Below are 23911 nucleotides of genomic sequence, written 5' to 3'. Positions count from 1 at the left end.
CAAGGCACAGTATAATCCTCCCTTTTCGCCGAGCCTTCTGAGACAAAAAGCACCTGATAAATGACTAAGCTTTCGTCAAGGGGGTGCTGGCAAAGCACAGCCTGATTCTCTTCTAAACAAAACAGAGCACCTGAACATCTCTGGAAACTCCCTTCCCACGTCGAGCAGAGGGGGTAATACGGTACCCTTCCTCGAAGCATGTCCGAGAGCGTTCGGAGCGCGACTCCGACTTCCTCGGCCGAATACGAAGAGCACGAACCGTTCCAGACTTTCCGGGACAAAGTTCGACAACTATGCGGGCTTCTCTGGCCATCTTACAACTTGGACGACATTCGCATTGAGCGAATGAAGGGCGGTTTTAGCAATCGAGTCATTGCCATCCACGTCCCAGAAAAGCCAGCAGCCACTTTAGAGGAGCCTGCAGTCGCTCCAGAGCCTCCTCCACCCTCCGACATCAAGGATGCAGAAAAGGGGGGCAGTGCCCCTTCCGAGGAAAATTCTCTACTGTTCAAAGGCTCTCTAGGACCAGGAGACTACGTGCTTCGAGTCCCACGTTTCCACTCAGCACATCTGGACTATGACAAGTGTATCCTTGATCTTGCGAGCACCTACACGGCTGTCGGCATTCCCCATGTAGTGGCCATAGAAGAAGACTCCTCGGCTGCAAATCCTATCGGCCAGCCGTATATCCTGCAACAGAGACTCCCTGGACAACGTCTAGATGATATTTGGAACAAATTGAACCACCAACAGCGACTTCAAGTCACCAAGGATGTGGCTAATTTCTTTCTCGACGTTCAGAAGGCCACCAATTCTTCAGGCGGTTTGCCAGATTTCAAAGAGAGCAACAGTTGCCCCCATGCCATCCCCACCAAGGACTTCAAGTTTGTGGAGGATCATGAAGATTCAAAGAGACCAATTAAGCCCCAGCATCCTGTCAACATGCTCTGCGAGCGCCTCCTACGCTGGCACGAGAAGTATTCGGGACCAGGATTTGGAGAAGGGCCTTGGCTAGGCCTTATTGAAATGGTCAAGTCAATGCAGACACTACACAAAACATTTGGACCAGATACACCAACATATCATTTCCACCATGGAGACCTTTTCCCCCGCAACATTATGGTTGATACGCCCGATGACCAGACTGCCACCGTAACAGGAATTTTGGACTGGGATGAAGCCCACTATGCACCAGCCATTGTGGCATTCGCACCTCCAGCCTGGCTATGGCTCGAGGCATACTGGTCAGATGACATAGAGGACTACATCAACGAGGAAGCAATCTGGGAGTTTGCCGAGGAGAAGCCCGAGAACGATGAGGCCAAGGAACTCCAAGCCGTTTTTGAAGAGACTGTTGGACTCGAGTTCCTACGGTACGCTTATTCTCCTGAATCATGCGAGGCGAGAAAGATTTGGCATTCAGCAAAGGAAAGCATCGGGAGGAGCTGGGTAATTGACGAGCTCTCCCAGATGCTTGCAGCATGGCGGTTAGGCGAGGAGGGAGATATGGAAAACGGCCAGGATGAACACACGACACCCATCAACACACCACCCACGGACGATGAAGAGTTTAGCCCTTAGGAAGAGGGCCGTGAAGTTTGTTTCCGGGGAACAACGAACGATGAAATATCTACATTCGTTCTAAGGTTTTGATATGTATTTTAGCAGTTCCTCTTTTCGACAGGCGTTGACCACAGTTGTCCCCAAAATCAGAGCAGACTAGTTAGAGGTGTAGTTTTCGAATAGTCCATTGACAGAGCAATCTAAGCCATTGGTTCTTCTAGAAGTAGGCCCCAACCGCTAACACTCTACGCTTTTGAAATGCTCACTTCACCGTATCTCTTCGCAGCCTGATGTCAAGGGGTGATCGCAAGTTGGGAATCTAAAGGGGGCTCAAGAATGAGTTGAGGCTCCCCCTATGATACGACTTGGGCCCATGATCCAATAATGTTATAGAATGTGAGACAGTGGCGTCATGGGTGGCCTCAAAACGTCGAGGTGCATGATGCATAAGGCGTAAGGCAACAATCCCGGGGCCCGAACTATCGGGGAGCCTGAATGCCACATGGAGAGTATTTACAATATTATTTTAAGGCTCTAGGGAATATCTAGAATCAATGTTTTTATTCACTGGTCGCCTTTTCGTAGCATGGTGCTAACTGCATATTTTATAAGCGCTTTACGAAAAGCTGTCGTCCAAAGGTACAGCGATAAAGGGGGAGACAAGCCAAAGTACTTGGGAATCCTGATCCCACAGCCTGATTCTAGGAGATAGTGATCACTAGTGGCTTTATTGCACTTTCTGTTTACTGGTCAGCTAAGGAGTTTCTTGAGGACACATGACACCCCTTTTCTGTGCCCGTACCCGAGAATTATCTTGGCAAGCGACAGACTACTGATTGGGCAAGCTGTCCCCTGAGGAGAAAAGAGGCCCTCATGGCATGTGTTGACATGGGTGTGGCACGGCGGTTAAGGAATAAACGAAACCACCAGAACTCCTCAAAATATTCACGAACACGGCTTCAGGATAATAAATCAATTTACAAAAGAATAAATAGAATTATATTCAAAATATATTATAATAAGAAGTGATGTCTGACAGCACTTTCATCGATTTTTATTTTACCCTATCAACTATATTAAGAGGGGGATCGGCTAACATGTTTATACTCATCTCTTGGCGTGTGTGTGATGAAAGCCCCCATTCCATCCATGGCATGTTGGTTAAAGCGAGGCACATACAAAAGGATCCTCGCAGCCGCATTGTCGTCGATAGTTAGCTCTGCGCCCATGCGCTACACGAGACAGGCGTCGGAGTTTTAGGGGGAAGCTATTCCGATTGGGGACTTGGCAAACGATCTTGGAAATTCAGCCTTGCGGGAGCTTGTAGTTAGCGTCGCCCCGCGTCTTGGCTCTCAAGCTTGAGCCAAGTCATCCGATCTGGATGGATCCGGAATAACGTCAAGGGCACTTACAGGTGAGCTTCGTATCCGTAAGCTTAACTCCGCTTCAAAACGGTCTTCTTCTGAACTGGGTTATTGACTTTGACAGGTATTGTGGCTGCAACGGCGATTAGAATGACAACCAAGAGGACGCTGAACCAAAGGACGGCAACGGCAAGTTCAACGACACCATCAGTAGCTTTTCATGCCGCCGGCAATGTCATTATTGGTCTGCCTTTGAAGGTGAAAGAATCAAGTAGGGATTGGGGGTCTGCAGCACCTTGAACAAAATTCATAGTACTTGAAAATTAATTTAACCTCATAGCATACCCAGAAGGTAGATCAAGGCAACCCAGTCAAATAAATACAGTTATACACAATCAAGCCATTATGCCCAATGCCTTTCAATAAAATTCATAGTACATGTCACACTTGCATCGTCTCGTCGTCGGTTGATCGCTGCCATTGGTTATTATGAGTTGGACTTTTCACCTTGTTTGCTCAGTGTGCATCGTTAGTGTGTTGGCCTGATCATCTCTGACCGTTTGTCATTCTACTTAATATTCTTGAGAAGATGACTGTCAACTCTATAACTACCTAGCTAGTTATAAGCATAAGGAAGATAGTTTCAACGTAGTAATAGCGTCAAGGGCTTTATGAATATCGCCAACTAGAGACAGCAGCTCTGGCACGTAAAGGAGTTCCGCCATCAACAAACAACAGACATGACACATCCCGGACACACTCTATGACTGTGGGGTTGCCGGTACTCGGTTTCTGAAAATTGACTGCTCTGAATGTTGGCTTGACTCACCGTTACCTGGGCAAACAAAGAGAAATATAGTTGAGAAAGGCGCTACGGATACAAAAGATCACAGCTTCAGCTACCGCACGCCAGTGTTGATGTTCAATGTCTTTCAGACAAAGAGCATCGTATTGGATCAAACCCATTAGCGGTAACATGGAAATGCAGTGAAACCAAGACGCGTGAGAAAGAAAGGTAGATCATGAGGGTGCGATGAATGAAGCTTTGATATGGTGAATGTGTTTATAAGTGATATTTCCTCGTGATATACTTGTTCTCCTAGTCACTGGCCATCCCAACTCGACGTTGTGTTCCCCATACTGCAGCCTCATTCAGTCTCTCGTCTTACACACCTATGTATAATTCCTGTTGATTCAGTACTACCAAACAACTATAAGTAGTTAGAACTCTAACCGACTTTACTTCTCATCCCTTTCCTCCAAGTCTACCTACCAGTTCATCTCAACGCAACACTCAACTCGACAGTTCTCCGTCCTGGGAAGAAATCAACACAAAGGAAAGACCAGAAAAGCTCCCGCCATGTGCAAGCGCATCTTCACTCGGGCCACCTGCGCCTGGTGCAAGAAGCTCTACAACAACTCGTGGTCTCAGGAGATCTGTCCCGCGGCCATGAAGAAGAAGGGCAGGATGGGGGACTGCGGCAAGATCACCCCAATGGAACGCACCTCGGCTGATCTCTTTTGCCCAGCTTGCCCCAAGAGGAATGAGCCGGTTCCTGATATGAGGACTAAATGATGCGCAGGGCGCAATACTGTGAGGATGGGCTGGGGAGAATAGCTCTGACGGAAATAGTCACCAGCCGCAGTTGAAATTTCGGCGAATAGTCTACATGTCAAATGCTCTTTGAATTATTGATTTCATGTTCTGAAGCTCTTGCTAGTCTTTGTGGCCATTATAGTAGCGCTTTTGTTAGCCATATCTTGAAAACTGGCATTCATTGCTACTCTAAAACCACTACATGAACATCGTGAATTCGTTATCGCAGCTCCTGTAACCATGCGAGCTGATAATCATCTTAAATTCGTGAGTGCGATTACTTTTCCTCTTGAAAGGAACCATCGCCAATACTGGGATACAGTCCCTCATGCGGCACTACCATCAGCCAAGAGGCTATCCCATCTCAATCATTCTCCCAGAATCTCTCAATCACTTTCTCCGGTAGTGGCAACTTCTTCTGCGCCGTAGAAAATACCCGCAGCTTCAAGGGCTTCTCACTCAAACACACAGCAATGCACGACTTCGTCTCGGAGTTCCTCACGACCTCTCGCAGCTGTGCTAGTAGTGATACCACGCCGCGCAAAGCCATCTGGTTCTGGTCCTTAACCTCCCAGTCTTTGAGGTTTTCCTCGACGTTTTCGTTGCGAATCATGGTGAAGTTGCCATCGTCGTGATAGCCCCGAACGAGGTATGGAGTCCGGCCGAACCAGAGCTGTGGAAGCATCGTGCTTATGTGCTTCCCGTTGCGTCGGATGGACTTGATCTCTGCTGCTTGTGCTTGAGGAGGTGCTGTACCGCGGGTGATTACCCGGACGCTTCTAGAGCCAGGGGATGAGGGAGTCTTCTTCGAGCTTCCGACGGCAACATTCTCTAGTGACTGGGCAAGCTGATCTACTGAGCCTCCAGGAGGTGCGTCAGTCTGCTGAACACCGTTCTCAACTTCCGGCATGACATGGACAGCATCAACTTCGAAGCGGACGGCGCAGCTCAAGCCTCCAAGGTCATATCGCAGGACACGGTGATGCCCTGCAATATCAGTCATGCCCGGTGGCGGCTCAGTGATAGCTTCCTCAAAGCTGTGGCCAAAACCCGAGTTCCCGGATCCTCTGATCATCTCCTTTGTCGATCTTTCACGTCTCTCAATGACGAGCGTGTTTTGGATGAGATACAGGTCGATGCGGAAGCTGTCTCTGCATTTCCCACGACAAAAGTCGAGTAGGTGACGAAGACTGTTACGGTTGGTGAGGACATCGACGTAGCTGAACTTGAACGCAGGGTTCATGACATTCATAGCTTGAAAGACGACTTCGAAGGGATACTTGGGGACGCGGAAGCTGTTTTGGTCGATGAAATGGACGCCTGAGTCTGGGGAGACGCGCATCGGGAGGGATCTGGAGACAAGTCTCGGAGGCTCGCCTGTGAATGTCAGCTAGGATATCTTCCAACCGGATCAGAATTATTCACCTGGGACGTAGACGGTTGGTTGTGGTTTGATGACCCAATTGTAACTGCAGAGAAGCTCGTATCCGCCATCACTAGTCACAGCGACATCGCTAGGTTGAACCTGGGAGCTTTGAATGGAGAGCAGAGGTGTGCTAGTGCTATGAAGGAGCCATCTATCTTTGGGCTTTTTCGCCTTCACTGGCGAGCTCTGGGTGTTTGTAGCCTGACTCACATTAGCCGCAGTCCAACAGTTAGAGTTTGTGTGATCACCTTTGGTGTTGGTGCGATACTGTTGGCTCCAACCACCTTGGTCGTCTTATCACCACCATCAGCCGGAATCTTATCGTGAGCAGCATCCTTTCTGTCGCGAACATGCTGCTGAAGAGCCGCATCGCTCTGGAACTTGCGATTGCAGCCCGCGCAGCTGACGCTTCTCTCACTCGCGCCGTTCATCGTGATGAAGCGCAACCTTGTTGGTTGAGGTGGAGATGAAACGTTGGAGATGCGTGTTGCACTGGCTGTGTACTACGACGGCCTGATTTGAGTGAGAGTTGAAATCAGGCATCAATTGTGCTGCACTGCATGTCTTTGTCACTGTTTCGGTGACTTGCATCATCAAAACAAAGCGTTGCGTTGGCATTGCGTGAATCAGTATCTCTTTCTCTTTGATGATACAAACGAAAAAGTGTAAACACAAGAGTCGCAGCCTTATCTCATGCCTTGACTTCCATCCACGATGGCACATCCATCAACCCTCTCATCTCCTCCACAGTCTCATCCCAAAGCAACTTCCTCACCCTCTCACCCTCCTCCGACTTCAAAAATGCGCCAAGGTCAACAATCTCTTTATCATCCAATGGCATCCCATGCGTCTCCTTTCCTGCGACAAGTGCCGCATGAAGCCCTATCCAGGCTCCCTGCTCCACCGACCGCCCCCGAAGAGCCTTGATCATGTCAACGGGGATGCGCACGTACACAGGCGCTACATTTGACAGATTTGTCACTACCATTCCCGGACAGAAGCTATTGACGATGACCTTTTCTGGGCTGTAACGCCGTGCCAACTCGAGCTGGAAGAGAGCGATGAGGGCCTTGCTGTCTGGGTAGCCCGCCAAGGCGGGAGCATTCCCCTTGTCAAAGTGCTCAATGACACCTTCTCCGGGCTTCAAAGGGGCCTTGCTAGCCAGTGTTGTGAGCCTGTGCATACGACTTCCTGTCCATGTGACTCGTGTCGGCGATCCTTCTTTTTCAGCCGTGGCCTCAAGTAGAGGGAGGAGGCTGAGCTGCAGGAGGACGTTGGACAGGTAGTTGACCTGGTTGTTCTTTTCATGGCCTGTAGGCGCAAACTCGCGACCGAAAGTGCCGATTCCAGCGTTGAGCATCAATACATGAAGCCGGTTATGCTCTTTCTTAAAAGCTTCCACAAAGGCCTGAACACTGGTGTAGTCCTCGGCGTCAAGCTTCATGACCTTGACCACAGCCCGTGGGTTGGCCGCCTTGACAGCCGTGTCGGCAAGAAGACCCTTTCGGACTTCTTCTCCCTTGGAGACATTTCGCACTGCGAGTACGAGAGTTGATATCTTCAAGACCAGCAGTTGCCGGGAAAGTTCGAGGCCGATGCCTGATGTTGCGCCCGTGACGATGGCGGTTTTGGAGGAGAGGTCGATGCCGGGAGGAAGGGGGTCGACCCTTGGTTGGAAGAGGCCCATGATAAGTAGATGGATGAGATTTAATCAAGTTCAATATGTTTTCCAGCGAATCATTTGCTGATCTTTGCTTTGAGGGTGTTTCTTATTCTGCTGTTCCTACTTACACCACTACACCGATCATCACACATCATATATACTCGCCCAACTGTCAATCTCGCAATTCATCCTTACAAATCCCCATCAATTGAAACCCCGGGAATGTCACCCATTTCAATGTCGAATCCTCAAAACTTACAAACCCAAGCACCTAAATGTTTCCGAGGTTGTTCAATCCCGCCAGCGGAGTCGGGATTGACAAGTCCGCAATTCCTCCGCATCCCGACCACCAGCCGCAGCCACGCCGCAATGTCAAGGCCACGATTACCAACAACGGGACAAATACATGGTTCTTCTGTCTGTGGTGTGTCTCGGAAAGTCCCCGTAGAGGAGCCGAATGCCGTCGCATGCAATGTCGCTGGTTGCGGGCAATGGCGGCGCATGCCCGCCAATTCATAGAAATCCGTAGATATAGCATCAACGCGGCCAAGAGCATAGACAGTGGGAGCCCAGAACAAACTCCCTAGGTCATGAAGCGGAAATCTCATTGACCCTGTGGTTTTTGAGATTCGGCCGATAGGCTAGGCGGAGTGATAGTTCTGTCCAGAAACGCAGGCAAACAAGTCCAAATACATGCCCGCATGGGAGGACTACAGCTGTGTGGGAATATTCTTCCAGGCCTCGGTTCTGTCAGTGCAGAGTCGCTATTTTTAGCATCGCAGGCGTCAACTATATAAGAGCGCCAGAAAGACCAAGGAGGGTTGTCGGCGTTAACATCTTCTTGGACCGACTTCTCTGACCCAAGTGGCTCCTCTTTAGGCAGAAGGGCCAAAGACCCCGGCCAGTCTGAGTTCATCCTGGGGCTCTTGTTCCTCGCTGCGACTCATTGGTGTGACTTGAGCGCTGGCTTTGTTGTACCACTTGTCGCGATCCGTCTGTCGGGGCAAATCGGGACTCTTTGCATCGTAGTGGCCACTCTAGTATATCAGATGGTGAAGATTAGGATGAAGGTTTCAATGGCCAGCCAGAAGATCAACGCAGGGCATTTAGTGAGGCCACTTAGTTCAACGTGATGCTGGGAGACTGCACGGGATGCGATGTTCCGTCAATGAGGTGAACGAGACACATGCGCTCCGTGTCTGTAAATCGACAGAATGTATAAAGGTAGTCACCTCTTTGAGCGTCGTTGGTTGGTTGGACGAACAGTCATCAGGCAATCCTTGATGTGATCAATGGCGCCTCGTTCGTCATCTTTGATGGGCAAGCTTTCGACAACTGGACCTTATCTTTTCCAGTGGTTTTCGCTTCACAGCCGTCTTCTGTGTCGTAATGTCTTAACCCTCTCGTTGGCGCCGACATCTGGGGATGGACCAAGTCGCGTGGTGCACCCAGGCAGTCCATCGGATGCCATCGGTGGTCGTAGTAGTGGGAGCTGGGGTAAGGATGTCGCATTGGTGTTCTATTTATCTCTGTCTGATCTTTGACGGACCTAGAAAGCGGGAAGATGGAATTTATATACCAGAGGGCGAGAACACACCCTCTCGAGCTGCCCGGTCTTTTGCACAAGGAGTCGGATCTTCCTTGGCCAACGCCTCGCACTGTTTCTTCATCCCTTATCCCATCACTCTGCTGGAGGTCGGTGTTGGTCACAAGACGCCATAGCTGTTATGGACTCGTGTTTGACTGCAAACCTCTTGTTTCTCCTGTTGAACTTGGTCGAGAAATCTTTGTCTCGAGACTAGGTGCATGGGACCGGACTCACAGCCATCCGCCCCGGCTGCAGCGTACCCGCTGCGCGATATATATAGTTGTGAACTGTATCGATGGCGACGCACTTTGGCCTAGACTGGCTTGTCTCCGAATCGTTGTGGTCGAAGTAACAGATTAGACACGCACGCCAGAGCCGGGGCAACCATGCCATCACACCAGCTGCTCGGCGGCACATGACCAGTCTTCAAGATGGGGTAGAAAAGAGTTTCTCGGTAGATATATATAGAAACACATTGTGCCGAAAGCTCGCGGAGGGAGAGAGCTCTGGGAAACACAGAAATGATATGGTGGTGCCACGTGTGATCGCTGGGTGACGGGATGCTGATCAGAGTACTTGAGCTCACGATCGACAACAGGGTACGAAAAGAAAATGGTCATGTCAGGCTAATAGTGAAAAGAGCGACACGGGCAATTTCCCCAAAGCTCTCAGAGCATCGCCGGATGCTTCTTACTCACGAAAGCGTCCTCCGGGTCGAGAGGGAGCCGCGGAAAAGCCAAGAGGCACGTAGGTGCACGTTTTCCCCTGGCCGAGAAACCCATGGACGTAGGGCGCAAACTTGAACGAGTCGCCAGCACCCAGATCGATGATGCAGGTCCCAGAGGGAAGCTGGGAAACAACCTCCTTGGCCGTAGTCTTGATGATGTCGCGCTCATCATAGGCTGGTGAAGCCCTTTCGATGTGCATTTGGGGGAACCAGCGAGACTAGGTTTTGTTGACAAACACAGCTTGAACGAGGATCGCGACCAGCATCCTCACAGGTATAGCCATGTTCTAACCGCCAAGGCAATGTCGTGAATGCGAACCATCCGACAACAAGGAGGTTGTTCCGTTTGGTGCTTCATCATTTCTGCCCAGGGACCCCGGAACGAGGCTTGCTGGTACGGGTTGGTAGCAGATGCTTCTCCATCCAGATACCATCATGGTACTTGCTCGAGGCCCAGTATATATACACAAAAAAAGGCCGAGTTCTGGCCATCTCGAGTCTTCGCGTTGGAAAACATACTCGAAGCCAGTCACCAGAACACAGATGGCGGTGTTATGGGACAACAGGGCGACAGGAGTACAAGCGTTCTGAAGCATTTCCCGAATATGTCGATTTCAGAGTTGGCAATCCATGGCACATTCAAGAATCCCAAGTGTTGGCTCTCCAGAATAAAGCTAAAATAGAAGAGTTCACACAGCACGGTCCGTTGTTAGCGTAATGCTATAGTCCCTCCCAGCGTCCACGAAGCGAGTTGTTCCTGTGTTTTGCTACCCAGGGGCTCTGCTAGCCAAGGAGCATATACATCGGATGATTGAGACCGCGCCATATGCCTATTCAACTTGCATGCTTGCGCATGGGATTGAAGGAAGGGTGAGGGAAACCTGCCCATGGGAAAAACCTCTCACGGATAGCATGATCTTTCGAAGATCTGATGGGCGTCCAGTGATGAGTTCTGCATTATCCGCGTAACCTACGCTTAGTGGATCTCATCCTATCCCAGGCCAAGTGACGTATATATAATGTCGAGCTCCTTGTGAGCAGTGCCTGGTGCTCAATGTGCTAGAAGACAGTATAGGAGCCCCGTTTCGTTTCTGCCTTGAAACCAGAGCTCTTTGCGAGTTCGTGTCTTGCATCACCTTGATGCCTTGCCACCACAGTGACTAGTAGTCGAGTATATATACGCAAGGAACCTTCAAATCGTTGAGGTTGAGTCTCTGCTAGCACCTGCATCGGGAATATCCATCACCGGAATGCAGGTAGTGGGGTGAAAAGAAACAGGACTTTTGGGCGAACCGAGGAAATCGGGCACTGGCCCGTGCTACAGGGTCAAATGCAGCCTATAGTTTCTCCGTCGTTCCTCAGTAGGCATTCAATATATATAGTTGAATGAGCTGCGTGTTGGTGCTTTCGCGGAGCTCAGATGGGAGAATTGAGAGCATATCGTCGAGTACAATATTCTCAAAGAAGTATTCACCATGAACTTCTGTGCAAGAAATGAGATTCACGGCTAGTAGCAGGTTGGAACTTTTGAGTGTACCTCAGGGGGGGGGGGCAAAAATACCCGTCCAAGAATACGATTGGGATTCTGTGCAATGCTTGCCGGAGCTTCCCAAGGCATTGTTCTTTTTTTTGTGTGCGTGCCGAGGCCGACTGCCATATATATAAATTGGACATCCCTCGAAATTTTCCTCTTGCTTGTATCGTCACCAACAGACGTTATTCACTGGCCAACACGAGAAGCCGGCGAGTACGTGCATTTCCCCGGACACTCGAGAATGCAAGAGAGAGGGTGGTGCTTAGTGACAGGGGCTATCCAGAACTCCCCAATCCCTGTGTATATAATCTTGATCTCGTTGTCTGGATTGCCTCCTCGCAGTGATCGTGGCAACTGGGCTCTTCTCTTTCTTGACGACTGCCCAGCAAGGGAAACCCACGTCATTATCACACTTTCCTCTGCAACATGTGATTTAGGTAGGAAGTGTGTTGAACGGCAGAGATGCCTTCAAAAAGGTTGAGAGCCGTATATACGTGTCGGCATCTCCATTACAACCATGACGCTTGCAGGCTGTGCGTCAAATGTGATGTTCACCTCCTTCGTCTCCTATTAACACGACAAGCCCATACAATTGCTGCATTTCCCATTGCAGAAGCGATTCTGGTCTTGGTTGAAATCGGATCGGCACTGCCTGGACCAGAGGTGACTTTGTTGACATATAGGGAGGGTTTGCCCTGCGGCGCCTCCCACAGAACCCGGAAGATCTGGCGTATGTGTCGGAGGTTGCGCTGGGAGAAGAACACATTTTACATCTCGGGGAAGTATATAGGCAGGAGCATGGTCAGATCTTGGAGGACCTGTGCAATGTCGCGAAGATTCCACTAGAAGATGACGTTGTACGCTCTGGGGGTGGAAAATAGGTGATGAGAGTTTGAAGCTCTCCCCAGGCGAGACTGTGTCGGTGGGATCCAGCCAACGGCGATATGCCATTTCGAGCACTTTGCTCGCTATGCCTCATCTGGGCGGTGTCGCTATATAAGTAGATCCGATGAGAGAGTAGAGCCCACACAATCGCATCGTCCTTTGCATTTCTGCAGATACGACAAGATTGTTTGTGCTAGAATACCCACGACTTTCAACAAAGGCGAATGGGGATTCCATGTGAGATTACGCGTAACGCTTCAGCTGGCACGACGTAGAGTGGGAGTCAAGCGAACTGAAGCCACGCAGCCAGAAGATGTCGTAGATCGCGGGATAATATATATAGGCTCTGTGAAGTCTGGACTCCCATGATAGGACTCCAAAATGTGAGGCCAAACCATTCATAAATCCTGTCGATCGCCTCGCTGGACGTGTGTTGCTGGCAAAGGTTGATGTACTTGCTTTCGAAGTCATACATCTCCCTCTTTATCTCTGCCTGATGCGAGAAGCCAAGACATTCACATTTCCCCCGGCAACTGGAAGATGGGACAAGGTGGCGTGTGCCAGAGCAGAGACATCGGTTGCTTCTGGGGTGGTATATAGAAGGGTTCACTCTGTGAAGTCAATTCAAGTAGGGCGAGACTGTATGATATGAGGGCAGGCGCTTTGTAAGCAATATCGATCATCTAGCGGAACGAATCTGGTTTGCAAAGGTCTTCTTGTACTTGGTGTCTATGGCGCCCACTTCCCTCTTTTCATCTCTCCGCTTCGAGGCGCCCACGCAATTCAACCTTGTCATGGAATCCCGAGATGGGACAAGGTGATATTTTTTAGGATCGTTCACCTCAGGGATGGTATAAAAATAGGTACTCTCTGTGAGGTCTGCGCGAGCAAGTCGAGGCCGCGTTATGTCGAGCTGGGCTTCATGTCGAGTGTCTTTCCTGGCATGTCTCGTTTGCGAAACCTTGCTGCTGTTCACACATCTCCTTCTTTCTCTCTGATTGGTTCGAGAAGGCCGGGCATCGACAATCCCCTTTACAGTCAGAAGATTGGGTAAGGTGACGTGCACCAGGATTGAGATATCCTTCCCAAGGCAGACTGGTACATATATATAGGCTCTGGGAAGTATGTGCCAGTAAGGCGCAACCGCGTAATATCAGGCCAAGCGACGGACACATTATGTTATTGGCTTGTCCCATATGCTTTGTTGTCCAACGTCGCTTTTTACATTGATAACTCTCCTTTCATGCTTCATACTTGCATGGTGCGAGAGGCGCGCGCAATTGCATCTCCCACGGCACTTAGAAGATCAAACAGAGACCAGTCCCGCATATGAGCAGTGCTCGTCTTAGGGGTGTTATATAGAGAGATACGCCTTATAAAGGCGGCACGAGGAAGTCGTAATCTTGTGATATGAAGTCGAGCTTCATGTCGAATGTCTTGTCTGAAGTAGCTCTTCGGAAAATGTGACGTTTCTCAGTTGGGAATGTCTCGCATTCGCTGACTCCCAAAGACGACCAACCTGAGGGAGAAAAGTAACGCACGCAACTGTGTCCGAATTCCAGAGAAAAACGGAGAGGGCACAAGGGTGCTTGTGCTATATATATTATGGTGTGGTAGCGATGCGAGCAGCGTTGGTGATGGATGTCAGACCCACGACATCGTTTAGATGAAATCTGATTGATGCCATTGAAGGCAGGTATCGGGTGACCACCGCTCCTTTCCAAGGATGTGATGAAGATATATAAGGGGCGGACCGATGGACAGATGGATGGGTTAACAAGTTGAGCAGTTTTTCTCGACCCTTCAGGTTTGCCAACATTGCTTTGAGTTCCTGACTCCTGTCGACAAGAATGTCTGTCACTCCTCGTAACGCGCAGTCGGCAGCAAGCACCCAGCGAAGGCAAGGCCTGGATGAACCCAGTGGTAGGCCAAAGCAGGAAGATATTGGGCTTCGGGATCCATCATTCGCTCATGTTGGTAGGCCGTTCCGTCCGGCCATTCATACCCAGTCATGAAATGCTCGACGGACTACATCGCAGAGACGGCTGTGCAGGTCTTATATATAGAGGCGCTCAGTTGGTTCAAGGGGTGCTCCGTGCTCGAGAAGATTTGAATGGGGTATATAGGTGAAAGATGGGATAACAAGAAGCGAATCTAGCCGCTGAGAAACTCCCTCCAGCTGATACCAGCCCTCTGGCATCGCGATCGCTTGTCTTTGTTGAGCGACCTCCAAGTCTGGTGGGCTGCCGTAGTGTGTTGGGCAGGAAGGAGAGCGACAACCAAGGGAAATGCTGTGGTAGTAGGTATATACAAAGTTCGTATCGACATATGTTCTGGATATATAAAAGTCCCAATCGTAGGTGTTCTGGATGGCTCTCTGCGGTACGGCCCAACATGGGGACAACGGCCAGTTCTTATAGTCGTGCTTCATCATCAATTAATCAGCCATTCGCAACGACGGCTACTGGCTCTCTCAGGTTTGCATGTTTTCACTACAAAGGAATCTCAGTTGCAAAAACAGGGTATATTGCACCAAATCGTAACTACATAACCAAGTTTGCACCTCAACGCCTGACCCGTGTATCACCTGCAGCACTCCAACCCATCCCGCGCAATCATTGGCTCCATAAAAGAATGTGATAAAAACAGAAAAGCTTTTGTCATGATTAGTTTGCTTCCGCTAGTGCTTATGCTCCTCGGCCGTCTCGTTGTGCGCTGATAACTCGGCAGTAAAACCCTGAGGGGCAAGACCGGGGGACGCCGGGTACCCGCTGTGCTGGGAATTCATGCTGTTCCTCTGCGAGTCGGGCACCGACGGGCTCGCCTGCGGGTGAGACCATCTTGGGTCGTAAGAGACCTGTGATGCGGTCGAGTTGCGGTAGCTGTTGGCGGCAAGGTTGGGGCTCGGCTGGGACTGGTGCAGGCTTGGCGATCGCTGCGGGTGATAATAGTCACCTGGGAGTTCCATGGGGATGGTCTGCATGGATGTCTTTGGCGGTATCGGAGGCGCGTAGTTGTTGGTGTTCTGGAAAGGTGGCGGAGGCGTCTGCGCTTGGGCCTGTGCTTGCTGCATCTGGTACGGCGACTGGGGATACTGAGAACCGCTTGTGCCCGGGCGCGCGTACTGATATGTTGGTGATGGCTGCGGCTGCTGCTGCTGAGGAGGGTATTGGTAAGGTTGAGAGTAAAGAGGAGCTGGACTCATAGGAGCAGGGCCAGGAGGGAATTGATTGTCGGCGGCCATGGTTTGCTGTCGCAGAAACTGATTGTTCGCGACGCTTGATCGATCGGCAGGGTTAATGGTCTTGAGCTTTCCGTCCTCAAACATGCCCTTAAGAATGCCGGCATCAAGCAGCTCTGCCTTCTTGACCATGCGGTTAACCATCTCCACACTGGCCTTTCTCGATTCGGCCTTGACAAAGCCCATCATGGTAATGTTGCACTTGAGGTCGACGTCGGTGCGCAGATACAGTCCCTCCTTGGGTGCACCCAACTCCTCAAGGCCAAGCTCGGGCTGCTCGGGAGGTTCAATTCCTGGCTGGTTGCCCTGGACCCGGTAACGATTCCTCATGTCGACACCAAGAGGGATATAGATGTGTGACTGCATACCCCAGGGCATATCGTGGAAGCAGCCGTTGAAGGTGAGCTTGCCAGAGCCAATCTTGCCCATTCCGGGGATATACTGGATGCGCTCGGTGATCTCATACCAGGTGCTGTAGTACTCGTCGGCGGCGGCATTGCGAGGCGCTGGAATAGGCTTGTGCGAGATTACGAGCGGGTTGAGGGTGATGATCTCGCTGTGGGAGTGGAGGAGGTCGATGGCAAGCTGGCGGGGGATGAAGCCGGGAATCGGCGTGATGATGGTGAGGGTTTCTTTCTTGCGCAGCATGGTGACGTCTGAGTATGTTTGTGTTTGGTGTTTCGTTTCGTTTCTGGAGCTGTTTGACCTTGGCTTCGTCTTCGTTGCGTCGCACGTCTCGATATGTGAGAATATTCCGTCTCTTTCCAAGCTTGATTCGTAACACAAATGATAAGCTATTATGCCGGTGCGGGTTGCTCAGTGTTGCTGAGGAAGAGAAACTGTCGGTCGCAACGAAGCAAACCCAACTCGCGGGGAAGAGACAAGAGGGTTCAAGCCGATCGCAAGAGGAGGGGGGACCGTAGGGCATTAAAAATTATCCCCGACCTAGCAGTAGCAAGCATCAGTGTAGCACGAGCCGAGCTCTGTCTCAAGGAATAGCGATCGCCAGCCACACGCGCAATCCCCTCCCACCCTTGAACCGCTGGCGTTCATGGATGGGAGGCGCTAGCAAGCCGCCACGAAGGGGATGATGACGTGAGATGGACGGGTTCCATTCGCCGCGTACTACTAGCCCTGTGAGGGATCATCATTGGGGCATCGGAGCTGGTCCCCTTGTACAGTACGGTTTTCCAATGATCTCGCTACGATGTGCGACCTGGGTTCGTCATACAACAGGACAAGTCGTCAATGCCATGGACTGAACCCTGACGCCGTGATCTGGGCAAGCACCGGCTGGCCAGTATCTCCCGGGGTCCATGCTATCGACAAGCATCGGCCACCATCTCCAAGCCCAAACAAAAAGCCAAGACTGCGCCTTGCCTTGCCTCGATGACCGGGGTTAGGGCCCGCTGACAGATCTTCCATTCGCGGCACTTGGTAAGCGGGTGGCATATCTTCCGGGACCTACGCCTCTCTCTCTTGTCGGCGACTATGCCAGCGCAGCAAAAGATCCATAGCGGCTTCTCGATCGTTCCCTCCCCCGGGCCGCTGCTGTTCCGTCCGCATGATTCCATCACAAAACCTTGCCGTGTGATTGTCGGACGCGCGGTCAAGAGAGGCTGGGTGAGATTTGGTTGCGACATGGTAGAGGTTTTAGCGTCTGGGCAGCCGATTTAACCGTTGGTTAAGGTTTGGGCACGTGGGTACCCTAGACGACACTCAAAAGGCCCTCAAAAGTACCAGAGCATTGGTTCAATTGAATCGAATAGCAATAAAATGGAAACGATATTTCTCTCTGCTTGACCGACTTTGCTAATGGTTGCCCTCCTTAAACGGCCCTTGTAGTGGTTGCATATGCACCTGCTTTCACCTGCACTTTCGTGTGGACCCCGCTGATTCCAGAATCCAAAACATGCCGCCTTTTCAGCCTCTTTATCTCGTGCATCTATACTGCTTAATGGAATACCAATACTACACAATCCCTCCAAAATCAGATGATATCAATTTTACAACCTGCCCAATGAAAACCCTGTCAAAAACTCATCAAGCCTCGGGCTTCCTGCCAACCATCAGGTACATGGGTGTAAACAACTTCCTCTTACCACCCTCAACCAGTGCATCTGCCGCCTTGCCCAAGCTCTCGGCAGTCTTTCTTGTTCCCTTGGGTGCGATCCAGAGACTCTCGAGTGCACCGATAAAGTTGTGCATCACCAGACGACCCCATTTGTTCATCCGGATCACGGTCAACATGTCGGCGAGAGACTGCGCATATCGCATGTCGCTGTCTAGCGGCCAGTACCAAGGTGCAGGGCCGTCATCGTTGGCTGCGAGGTCCTCGTACTGCTCAAGTTCAAAGCCCGCGTCCTTGATTGCGTTGAGACCGTCCGAGATCTTGAACATCTGCGCAATGCCGTCGCCTTGCTCAATGTCGAGCCGGATGCGTCGCTGCTCGAGATCATCATTGTCGTACTCCTCCGTCATGAGCCATTCATAGACTCCAAAGACACCACCGGGCTTCAGCACTCGTAGAATCTCGCTGTAGACGTCTTTCAACGAAGGGGCGTGCACAGTCGCTTCGATGGCGTAGACAGCGTCGAAAGAGTTGTCGGGGAACGGAATTTTCTACAAAGCAAACACCTTGGTAAGTAACCACGCAGCAGAGGAGTAGAACAAGACTCACCATAAAGTCTCCCTGCACAAACTTGAGTTTATGAGATAGACCCTCCTTGTCCGCATAGACCCTGGCCCGCTCGACTTGATACTCGGTGATATTCAAACCCGTCACGTGGGCACCCGTGAACTTGACAATCTCACGGGCAGGGCCACCGACACCGCAGCCAACGTCAAGAACCTTCATGCCCGGCTTGATTCCCATGCTGTGGGCTAGGTAGTGCTCATGGCGAGCTATGGCGCGGTGGAAAGTCTCTCCGTAGGCGAAGCGGCAGAAGTGAAAGCTTTGACTCCATCCGTACTCGTAGAGATCTGTAGCCAGGTTGTAATATCTAAACAGTCAGTAGATGGTCATGGTTTAGAGAAATTGAGGAACTCACTGTCTTGTGAGGCTCGCATAGTTGTCTGTTCTCTCCTGTCGAACGGCCTGGACTTCGTCCTCAGCCTTCTTGTTGTCCCAGTACTGAAAGTAGTCGTCAACGGCAGCAGCATGGGCCTTGTTGTTCTTGTTCATCATGGCACGCATTCCGCCCTTGGAATTCTTTGACTGTCGGTGAAGAACACTGTCAAAGGCATGGTTCCTCGCCTCGTCATAGGAAATGAGTTCTGAGGTTGACATTGTGCTGGTTTGTTGATTCTGATAGTTGAGTTGTTGAATTTGGAAGAATGACAATGAACAGACAATAAAGAAAAAGACTAATTGAGTGATGGATGTAGAAACTTCAATCAAGAAGAACCCTCTGTTTATATACAATTGCGGTGCCCTCGTAGCGGAGGCTGGCTTTGATACTCCCCATCGCTTAAGATTGAAAGCTCGCTGGCCAACCCCATAACCTCCTGCGGCTCGCTTCAAACACCTACCTCTCATCCATGTAGTTCTTGCTGCAATCCTTTTGCGAAAACGAACAAGAATTACGATAGAGCGTATCGCTCGGTTACGACTATCCGCGGGTTGCTCCAAGGCTGGTGTTTGGTCAAGATCCCGAATACGAGATCCACAATGAGGCAATCCGAATGCGGCGCGTCTGAAGTTGAGATAACCGAGTATGGATCTGGATAGGAAAAGATCTAGGATCTTGATGCTTTTCCTCCAATTGGGTTAGGAAATATCTGATCCTTCGATAATGGGCTGCGGGTTTTTCGTAGTTGGTCGGATTGGTAATGATACGGCGGTAAGTCGAGATTGACATGTATAAAGGGCCTGCCCGCATGAAGGCATGAATCGCTCACTCATTCATTCTCTTTAACTTTGACAAATTCTTTGATATCCCCAAGATCTGAAATAAGGCAAGTCTTTGCCAGATTCACGGCATCGGGTGATCCGCCGACCTGTGTTGGGAGAATACCAAACATCTCTTCTTCTTTACTGCTTCAGGTTACCGTAGGCATGAAGACATAAACCGTGGAAAGCGGCCCATATCTGAATAGCCTTAGATGAATCGGCTTGAGAAAATCATGGAGCACTCCTATGGTGACACAGAAGTTTCAAACGAACCCCTCACGTCCTTAAGAGCCTTCAGGGAGGGGTTAAGTGTCTTATGGCAAAGTCATAGAGGGCCTCTTGCCGTAGAGAAGCGTTCCATTTTGTCATAGAAGTAATCATGATACCGAAAATCAGTGAATCTATCATACTAGACAATATGTCTTCCAAAAGGGCCTCGAATATCCCCACGACAGCTTCATCCCCGAGCAACCTCCTGAATCGTCTTGACAAACCTGTCAGGATCATGAGCAAACCTCCCCAAAAACAATCCATCAACACCATCCTTGAGCTTCTCAAACAATCCCGGTCCCGCACTCCCCCCGTACAAAATCCTCGTAGACCCGCTTCTCTTCTGAATGCTCTCCAGTTTCCGAATCGCAGACGTGACACCAACCACATAATCAGCAGCTGCTGGCTCCGCTGCTCCGATGGCCCAGACGGGTTCGTAGGCAAAGACTACTTCGGCATCTTCCGGGACGGCTGATAGGACGGCTTCGATCTGGGTTTGGCATTGGGTCACGGCTGTCGTGTGGGTTTCGCCCCGGGTTTGCTCGCCGATGCAGACCAGGGGGATCATCCCGTTCCGCGCGGCAGCGGCTGCTTTCTTTGCCGTGATTTCATCCGTTTCGCCAAAGATTCGACGTCTCTCTGCGTGGCCGACCTCGACGAGACGGGTTCCGACTTCGGCTAGGACTGAAGACGATACTTCGCCTGTGTAGGCGCCGCTATCCTCCCAGAAGGTATCTTGGGCACCGCACCAGATTTTGTGGTCTTTGACTTGGTTGATGACTGATACGAGAGTTACGTGGTCGGGAATGATGAAGACGTCAATATCGTTGAGGAGTGAAGAGTCGACGGAGAGGAGTTGTAGGAGCTGATCGACATACTCCCGGGTACGAGCGGCGGAGAAGTACAGCTTTGTCGAGACGCCGACGATGCGGCGATTAGGTCGTTGAATAGATGCCATTTTGATTGTGTTATCAGAGACTCGAGTAAGCGATTCAAGTCCGAACTCGAACTCGGCTCTAACTGGTCAATGTTGCCTCGGTAGGTGAGGTTTTCGAGGTGATGATCGCTTGCTCAAGGACTGTGGCCAACGCTCAGCTTGGACCCAGGTTATTCAACCAACGATTGCCGATTCGATGATTATATTTGGTCGCAAAAGTAACAAACCATCAAGAAGTATTTATTCTCTATCCTTCAAGGTCATGGGAACATTTTAATCGCTCCTCAAAGACCTCCACCCCGCCCCCATCGGGCTTCCAAGAAAGGAAATCCGGCACCTGCGAATGCGGAGAGTCCATCGGCGGCTATCCTCATCTGTCCTCCCTCAATTACATACAACGCTTAAAAGATGGCCAGCGCATTTGGAGGCGATCCAATTAGTCCCGGCTGATTCAAAGGCGACGAGGTGATCATGAAAGAGTAGCGCTTCTTCTCTTTGCAGTATGCGGCTAGTTTGCTGAGATCCCATAGTTCGCCAATTGACATGCCAAAGAAGCCGAGGCAATATGTGTGAAGCACTATACCATATTAACCAATACTCTCAATAACTCAGGCGATTGACTTACCCAGGTCCTTCATCCCACCGATTGATCCATCAGGCTTCAGCGGGGGAAACGCCTCAAAACTGCTCGAGTCGGATGCAGCAGCCGAGAAGCGCTTGTTCCAGAGCCATCGCGCAGTCTCCTCGCACCCGTGAAGACCAGAGAGCTTGGCGGCGGTCATCTTGCCCAAACCTACGGGGTCCATCTTGTCGACGACTTCTGTAGCCGCAGTCCTCACAAGAAGAACATCACCGGGGCGGAACTCGACACCCTGGTGTGCGGCACAAGCCTCCAGATCCTCCACAGTGATGCGGTTTCCGTCAAAAGGGTGAAACTCGATACCCTTCTCCTCGGCGTAGGCAACATAGTCAATCAAGACACCTCTTCCGGCAATACACCCTCGTGTATGCCAGTGATCCAACGTCGGCATGGTGTTCGAGGCAGTCGACTCAGCAGACAAAGCTTCCTTGTCCGGGTTTGCACCATTATAAGCCAAGCCAGAGTCCTGGTGTTGAAAATGGCATAGACTATCCCATTGGCTGCTGCCCTGTGTATTAAAGTCAAGTTCATCGTCCCACGACTTGCCCTGTTCGAAAGGAAGCTCAGCCAGGCTTTCGGGGATGTACAGGACTCTATGCTCAGCTGCCTTGCGCCCAGGAATAGCAAGCTTGTTCATGGCATTGATGGGCCAGCTTGGACGGGTCAGTGCCGTCACAATTGAAGGAATGTTTCTTACTTGAGAGAGATTGAGACTCCATCCTTGACTTCTAAAGCAGCGTTCTTGACAACCTCTGGAGTCAGGAAGTTGAGTGTTCCGACCATGTCCTTTTCCCCGTCTTGGTCAAAGACACCCCAAGCACAGCCCTTGGGCATACCTTCAACCTTGGGAAGGTCATCATAGTCGGGAACAGAGTTGAGATCGAAAGGCATGATGAGTCAAGTTGTCAAGTTCCGTTGAATGTGCCTCAACCTGTCATGGGGAATGCGTCCATTTTATCTTGATCGCTGCCTGGGCGGTGAAGCCTGTTGTTAAGGGCAACCCTCAAAACTGCAGCCTTGAGCATCTTGAAACAAAAGTTCACGATCGATAACGAGTATTTGACTCGTTTAGGATCCAATTATGAGGCGCAGTTTCGATATTCGTATAGCTTCATCTGGATCCGAATACGTCTGGATCCACTGGCTCTCGTCAGCCACTTTCACCTGGTAGTGTCCATCACGTATCGAGACTAGTCCTTTACTTGAACCTGTAGATTTTGTGTAGAATCATACTATGTAGGTCCATACTATGCATATATATACTATTCATTATCTTCTTCCGAGGCCAAACATCTTGACACTATTCTGCCACGCCGCCGCGGCAACCTCGTCAACACTAACACCCTTCAACCCAGCAACGACAAACGCAACCCTCTCAATTGAACAGCTCTCGTTCCTTTCCTTGATCATGCACTTTGCATCCCACTTGTCCTTCTTCTTGGACGCCGGAAGAGCCTTGGCATTGGTGCAGTACCGCTTCACAACTTCCGAGGTCGACTTGAGCTCCCCCCACGGCGCGTCCGTCTCGATCTGTAGTGAGCCCAGTGGGATCTTCGATGCCATTTCTAGACTCTCGGCGTCTTTGAAGCTGAATCCGTTGACGCTCACATCGAGGCCCATGGAGACGAGCTTCTCCATCTGCGACGCGGAGCCGACGAAGCTGTGGACGAGACCGCGGCGGGGCAGCTTATCCATGTAGGGTGTCATGATCTCGACAAAGTCGTCAAACGCGGCACGGCAGTGCAGAAACAGCGGAAGATCCCACTTGTTCTCAACAAAGAGATCAAGCTGAGCCTTGAAGGCACGTTTCTGCACGTCCTTGGATGCATGAACTTCCCTATCGTAGTCGAGGCCTAGCTCACCAAAGGCGGCAATGTGAACAGGATCCTGCGCCAGCGCATCCTTGACCTTTTGCTCTAGATCATTGAGATACGTCTTACCGCCCTCATCCAGCTCAGAAGCATGGTACGGGTGCACACCAATGGTGATGTAGCACTGCGTAGGGCGGGACTTGGCGATGGCCTCATTGTAGGACACATCAGCGAGGGACATGCCGGTGAGCATGACCTTGCTCACGCCAGCCTCTTTGGCCCGTTCCAGGGTGTGAACAAAGTCTGGCTCGTGACATTTCTTTCCACGGTAGATACCCTTGAACTCATTCGCAGTCGCCGTAACAGCCACCTGTAACAACGGTCAATGGGACAGGTAATAATGATTCATAGCATCTCGGGCTCACGTCTGCAAAGCGAAGCTCGGTCGTGGGACCCGCGGGGGCGGCTGCGGGGAATGGGGTCAAGTCGACGGTGGGAGAGGAGGACATGGTTTGTACTTTGCATCAACAGTAAGTAAGTTGGTTCAGTGTGAATGGCTCAAAAGGGGAAGGGAAGGCGTCGTCTTTAAGTTGCTGCGGAATAGAGTTCGCCCGCATACCTTAGCACACGGTCATGAAGATATCATGCTGCATCGACACTCGTTAAACTCGGATGTAGGCGCACCTAGAAACTTCCTCCAATCCACAACCACACCCAATCAGACGAGAAACCCTATTGTCTTGGCCTCAATTACGTCAGCTGATCGTAGGTGG

The 23911-nt window shown here is 50.8% G+C and overlaps 8 protein-coding genes across 8 annotated transcripts; 1 reads left to right on the top strand and 7 right to left on the bottom strand.

The window, feature by feature from the left end:
* Positions 1-198: 198 nt before the first annotated feature.
* On the top strand, positions 199-1581 carry NECHADRAFT_76073 (uncharacterized protein; the record flags this gene model as incomplete). Its single annotated transcript, XM_003046343.1, has 1 exon — positions 199-1581. The coding sequence occupies one exon, from the start codon at positions 199-201 to the stop codon at positions 1579-1581; it is 1383 nt and encodes a 460-aa protein (XP_003046389.1).
* A 3307-nt stretch (positions 1582-4888) lies between these two features.
* On the bottom strand, positions 4889-6381 carry NECHADRAFT_76072 (uncharacterized protein; the record flags this gene model as incomplete). The annotated part of the gene is made up of 3 exons (XM_003045786.1): positions 4889-5901; positions 5950-6056; positions 6161-6381. 3 exons carry the CDS (start codon positions 6379-6381, stop codon positions 4889-4891), a joined length of 1341 nt encoding a protein of 446 aa, XP_003045832.1.
* Positions 6382-6641: 260 nt separating this feature from the next.
* On the bottom strand, positions 6642-7637 carry NECHADRAFT_33990 (uncharacterized protein; the record flags this gene model as incomplete). The annotated part of the gene is made up of 1 exon (XM_003045785.1): positions 6642-7637. The coding sequence occupies one exon, from the start codon at positions 7635-7637 to the stop codon at positions 6642-6644; it is 996 nt and encodes a 331-aa protein (XP_003045831.1).
* A 7247-nt stretch (positions 7638-14884) lies between these two features.
* NECHADRAFT_57875 (uncharacterized protein) lies at positions 14885-16461 on the bottom strand. The gene has a single exon (XM_003045784.1). The coding sequence runs from the start codon at positions 16234-16236 to the stop codon at positions 15028-15030; it is 1209 nt and encodes a 402-aa protein (XP_003045830.1). The 5' UTR covers positions 16237-16461; the 3' UTR covers positions 14885-15027.
* A 1170-nt stretch (positions 16462-17631) lies between these two features.
* On the bottom strand, positions 17632-18877 carry NECHADRAFT_33136 (uncharacterized protein; the record flags this gene model as incomplete). The annotated part of the gene is made up of 3 exons (XM_003045783.1): positions 17632-18210; positions 18269-18590; positions 18639-18877. 3 exons carry the CDS (start codon positions 18875-18877, stop codon positions 17632-17634), a joined length of 1140 nt encoding a protein of 379 aa, XP_003045829.1.
* Positions 18878-19937: 1060 nt separating this feature from the next.
* nec52677 (uncharacterized protein) lies at positions 19938-20708 on the bottom strand (the record flags this gene model as incomplete). The annotated part of the gene is made up of 1 exon (XM_003045782.1): positions 19938-20708. The coding sequence occupies one exon, from the start codon at positions 20706-20708 to the stop codon at positions 19938-19940; it is 771 nt and encodes a 256-aa protein (XP_003045828.1).
* Positions 20709-21088: 380 nt separating this feature from the next.
* Positions 21089-22218, bottom strand: NECHADRAFT_33473 (uncharacterized protein; the record flags this gene model as incomplete). Its single annotated transcript, XM_003045781.1, has 3 exons — positions 21089-21264; positions 21313-21980; positions 22025-22218. The coding sequence occupies 3 exons, from the start codon at positions 22216-22218 to the stop codon at positions 21089-21091; spliced, it is 1038 nt and encodes a 345-aa protein (XP_003045827.1).
* A 309-nt stretch (positions 22219-22527) lies between these two features.
* NECHADRAFT_66103 (uncharacterized protein) lies at positions 22528-23674 on the bottom strand. The gene is made up of 2 exons (XM_003045780.1): positions 23564-23674; positions 22528-23508 (listed from the first exon to the last, which is right to left on the bottom strand). Exons 1-2 carry the CDS (start codon positions 23645-23647, stop codon positions 22597-22599), a joined length of 996 nt encoding a protein of 331 aa, XP_003045826.1. The 5' UTR covers positions 23648-23674; the 3' UTR covers positions 22528-22596.
* Positions 23675-23911: the final 237 nt, after the last annotated feature.

Source organism: Fusarium vanettenii (genome assembly GCF_000151355.1).
Source record: "Fusarium vanettenii 77-13-4 chromosome 2 genomic scaffold NECHAsca_18_chr2_1_0, whole genome shotgun sequence".
NCBI classification, from domain to species: Eukaryota; Fungi; Ascomycota; class Sordariomycetes; order Hypocreales; family Nectriaceae; genus Fusarium; species Fusarium vanettenii.
Note: the sequence above shows the minus strand (reverse complement) of the source record. Positions and strands in the feature narration are given on the sequence as shown.

Coding starts and splice junctions, on each gene's coding strand:
- NECHADRAFT_57875 (XM_003045784.1), bottom strand. CDS start 16,236: ATGCTGCGCAAGAAAGAAACCCTCACCATCATCACGCCGATTCCCGGC.
- NECHADRAFT_66103 (XM_003045780.1), bottom strand. CDS start 23,647: ATGTCCTCCTCTCCCACCGTCGACTTGACCCCATTCCCCGCAGCCGCC. Junction 23,509..23,563: donor CCGAGCTTCGCTTTGCAGAC/GTGAGCCCGAGA, acceptor CCGTTGTTACAG/GTGGCTGTTACGGCGACTGC.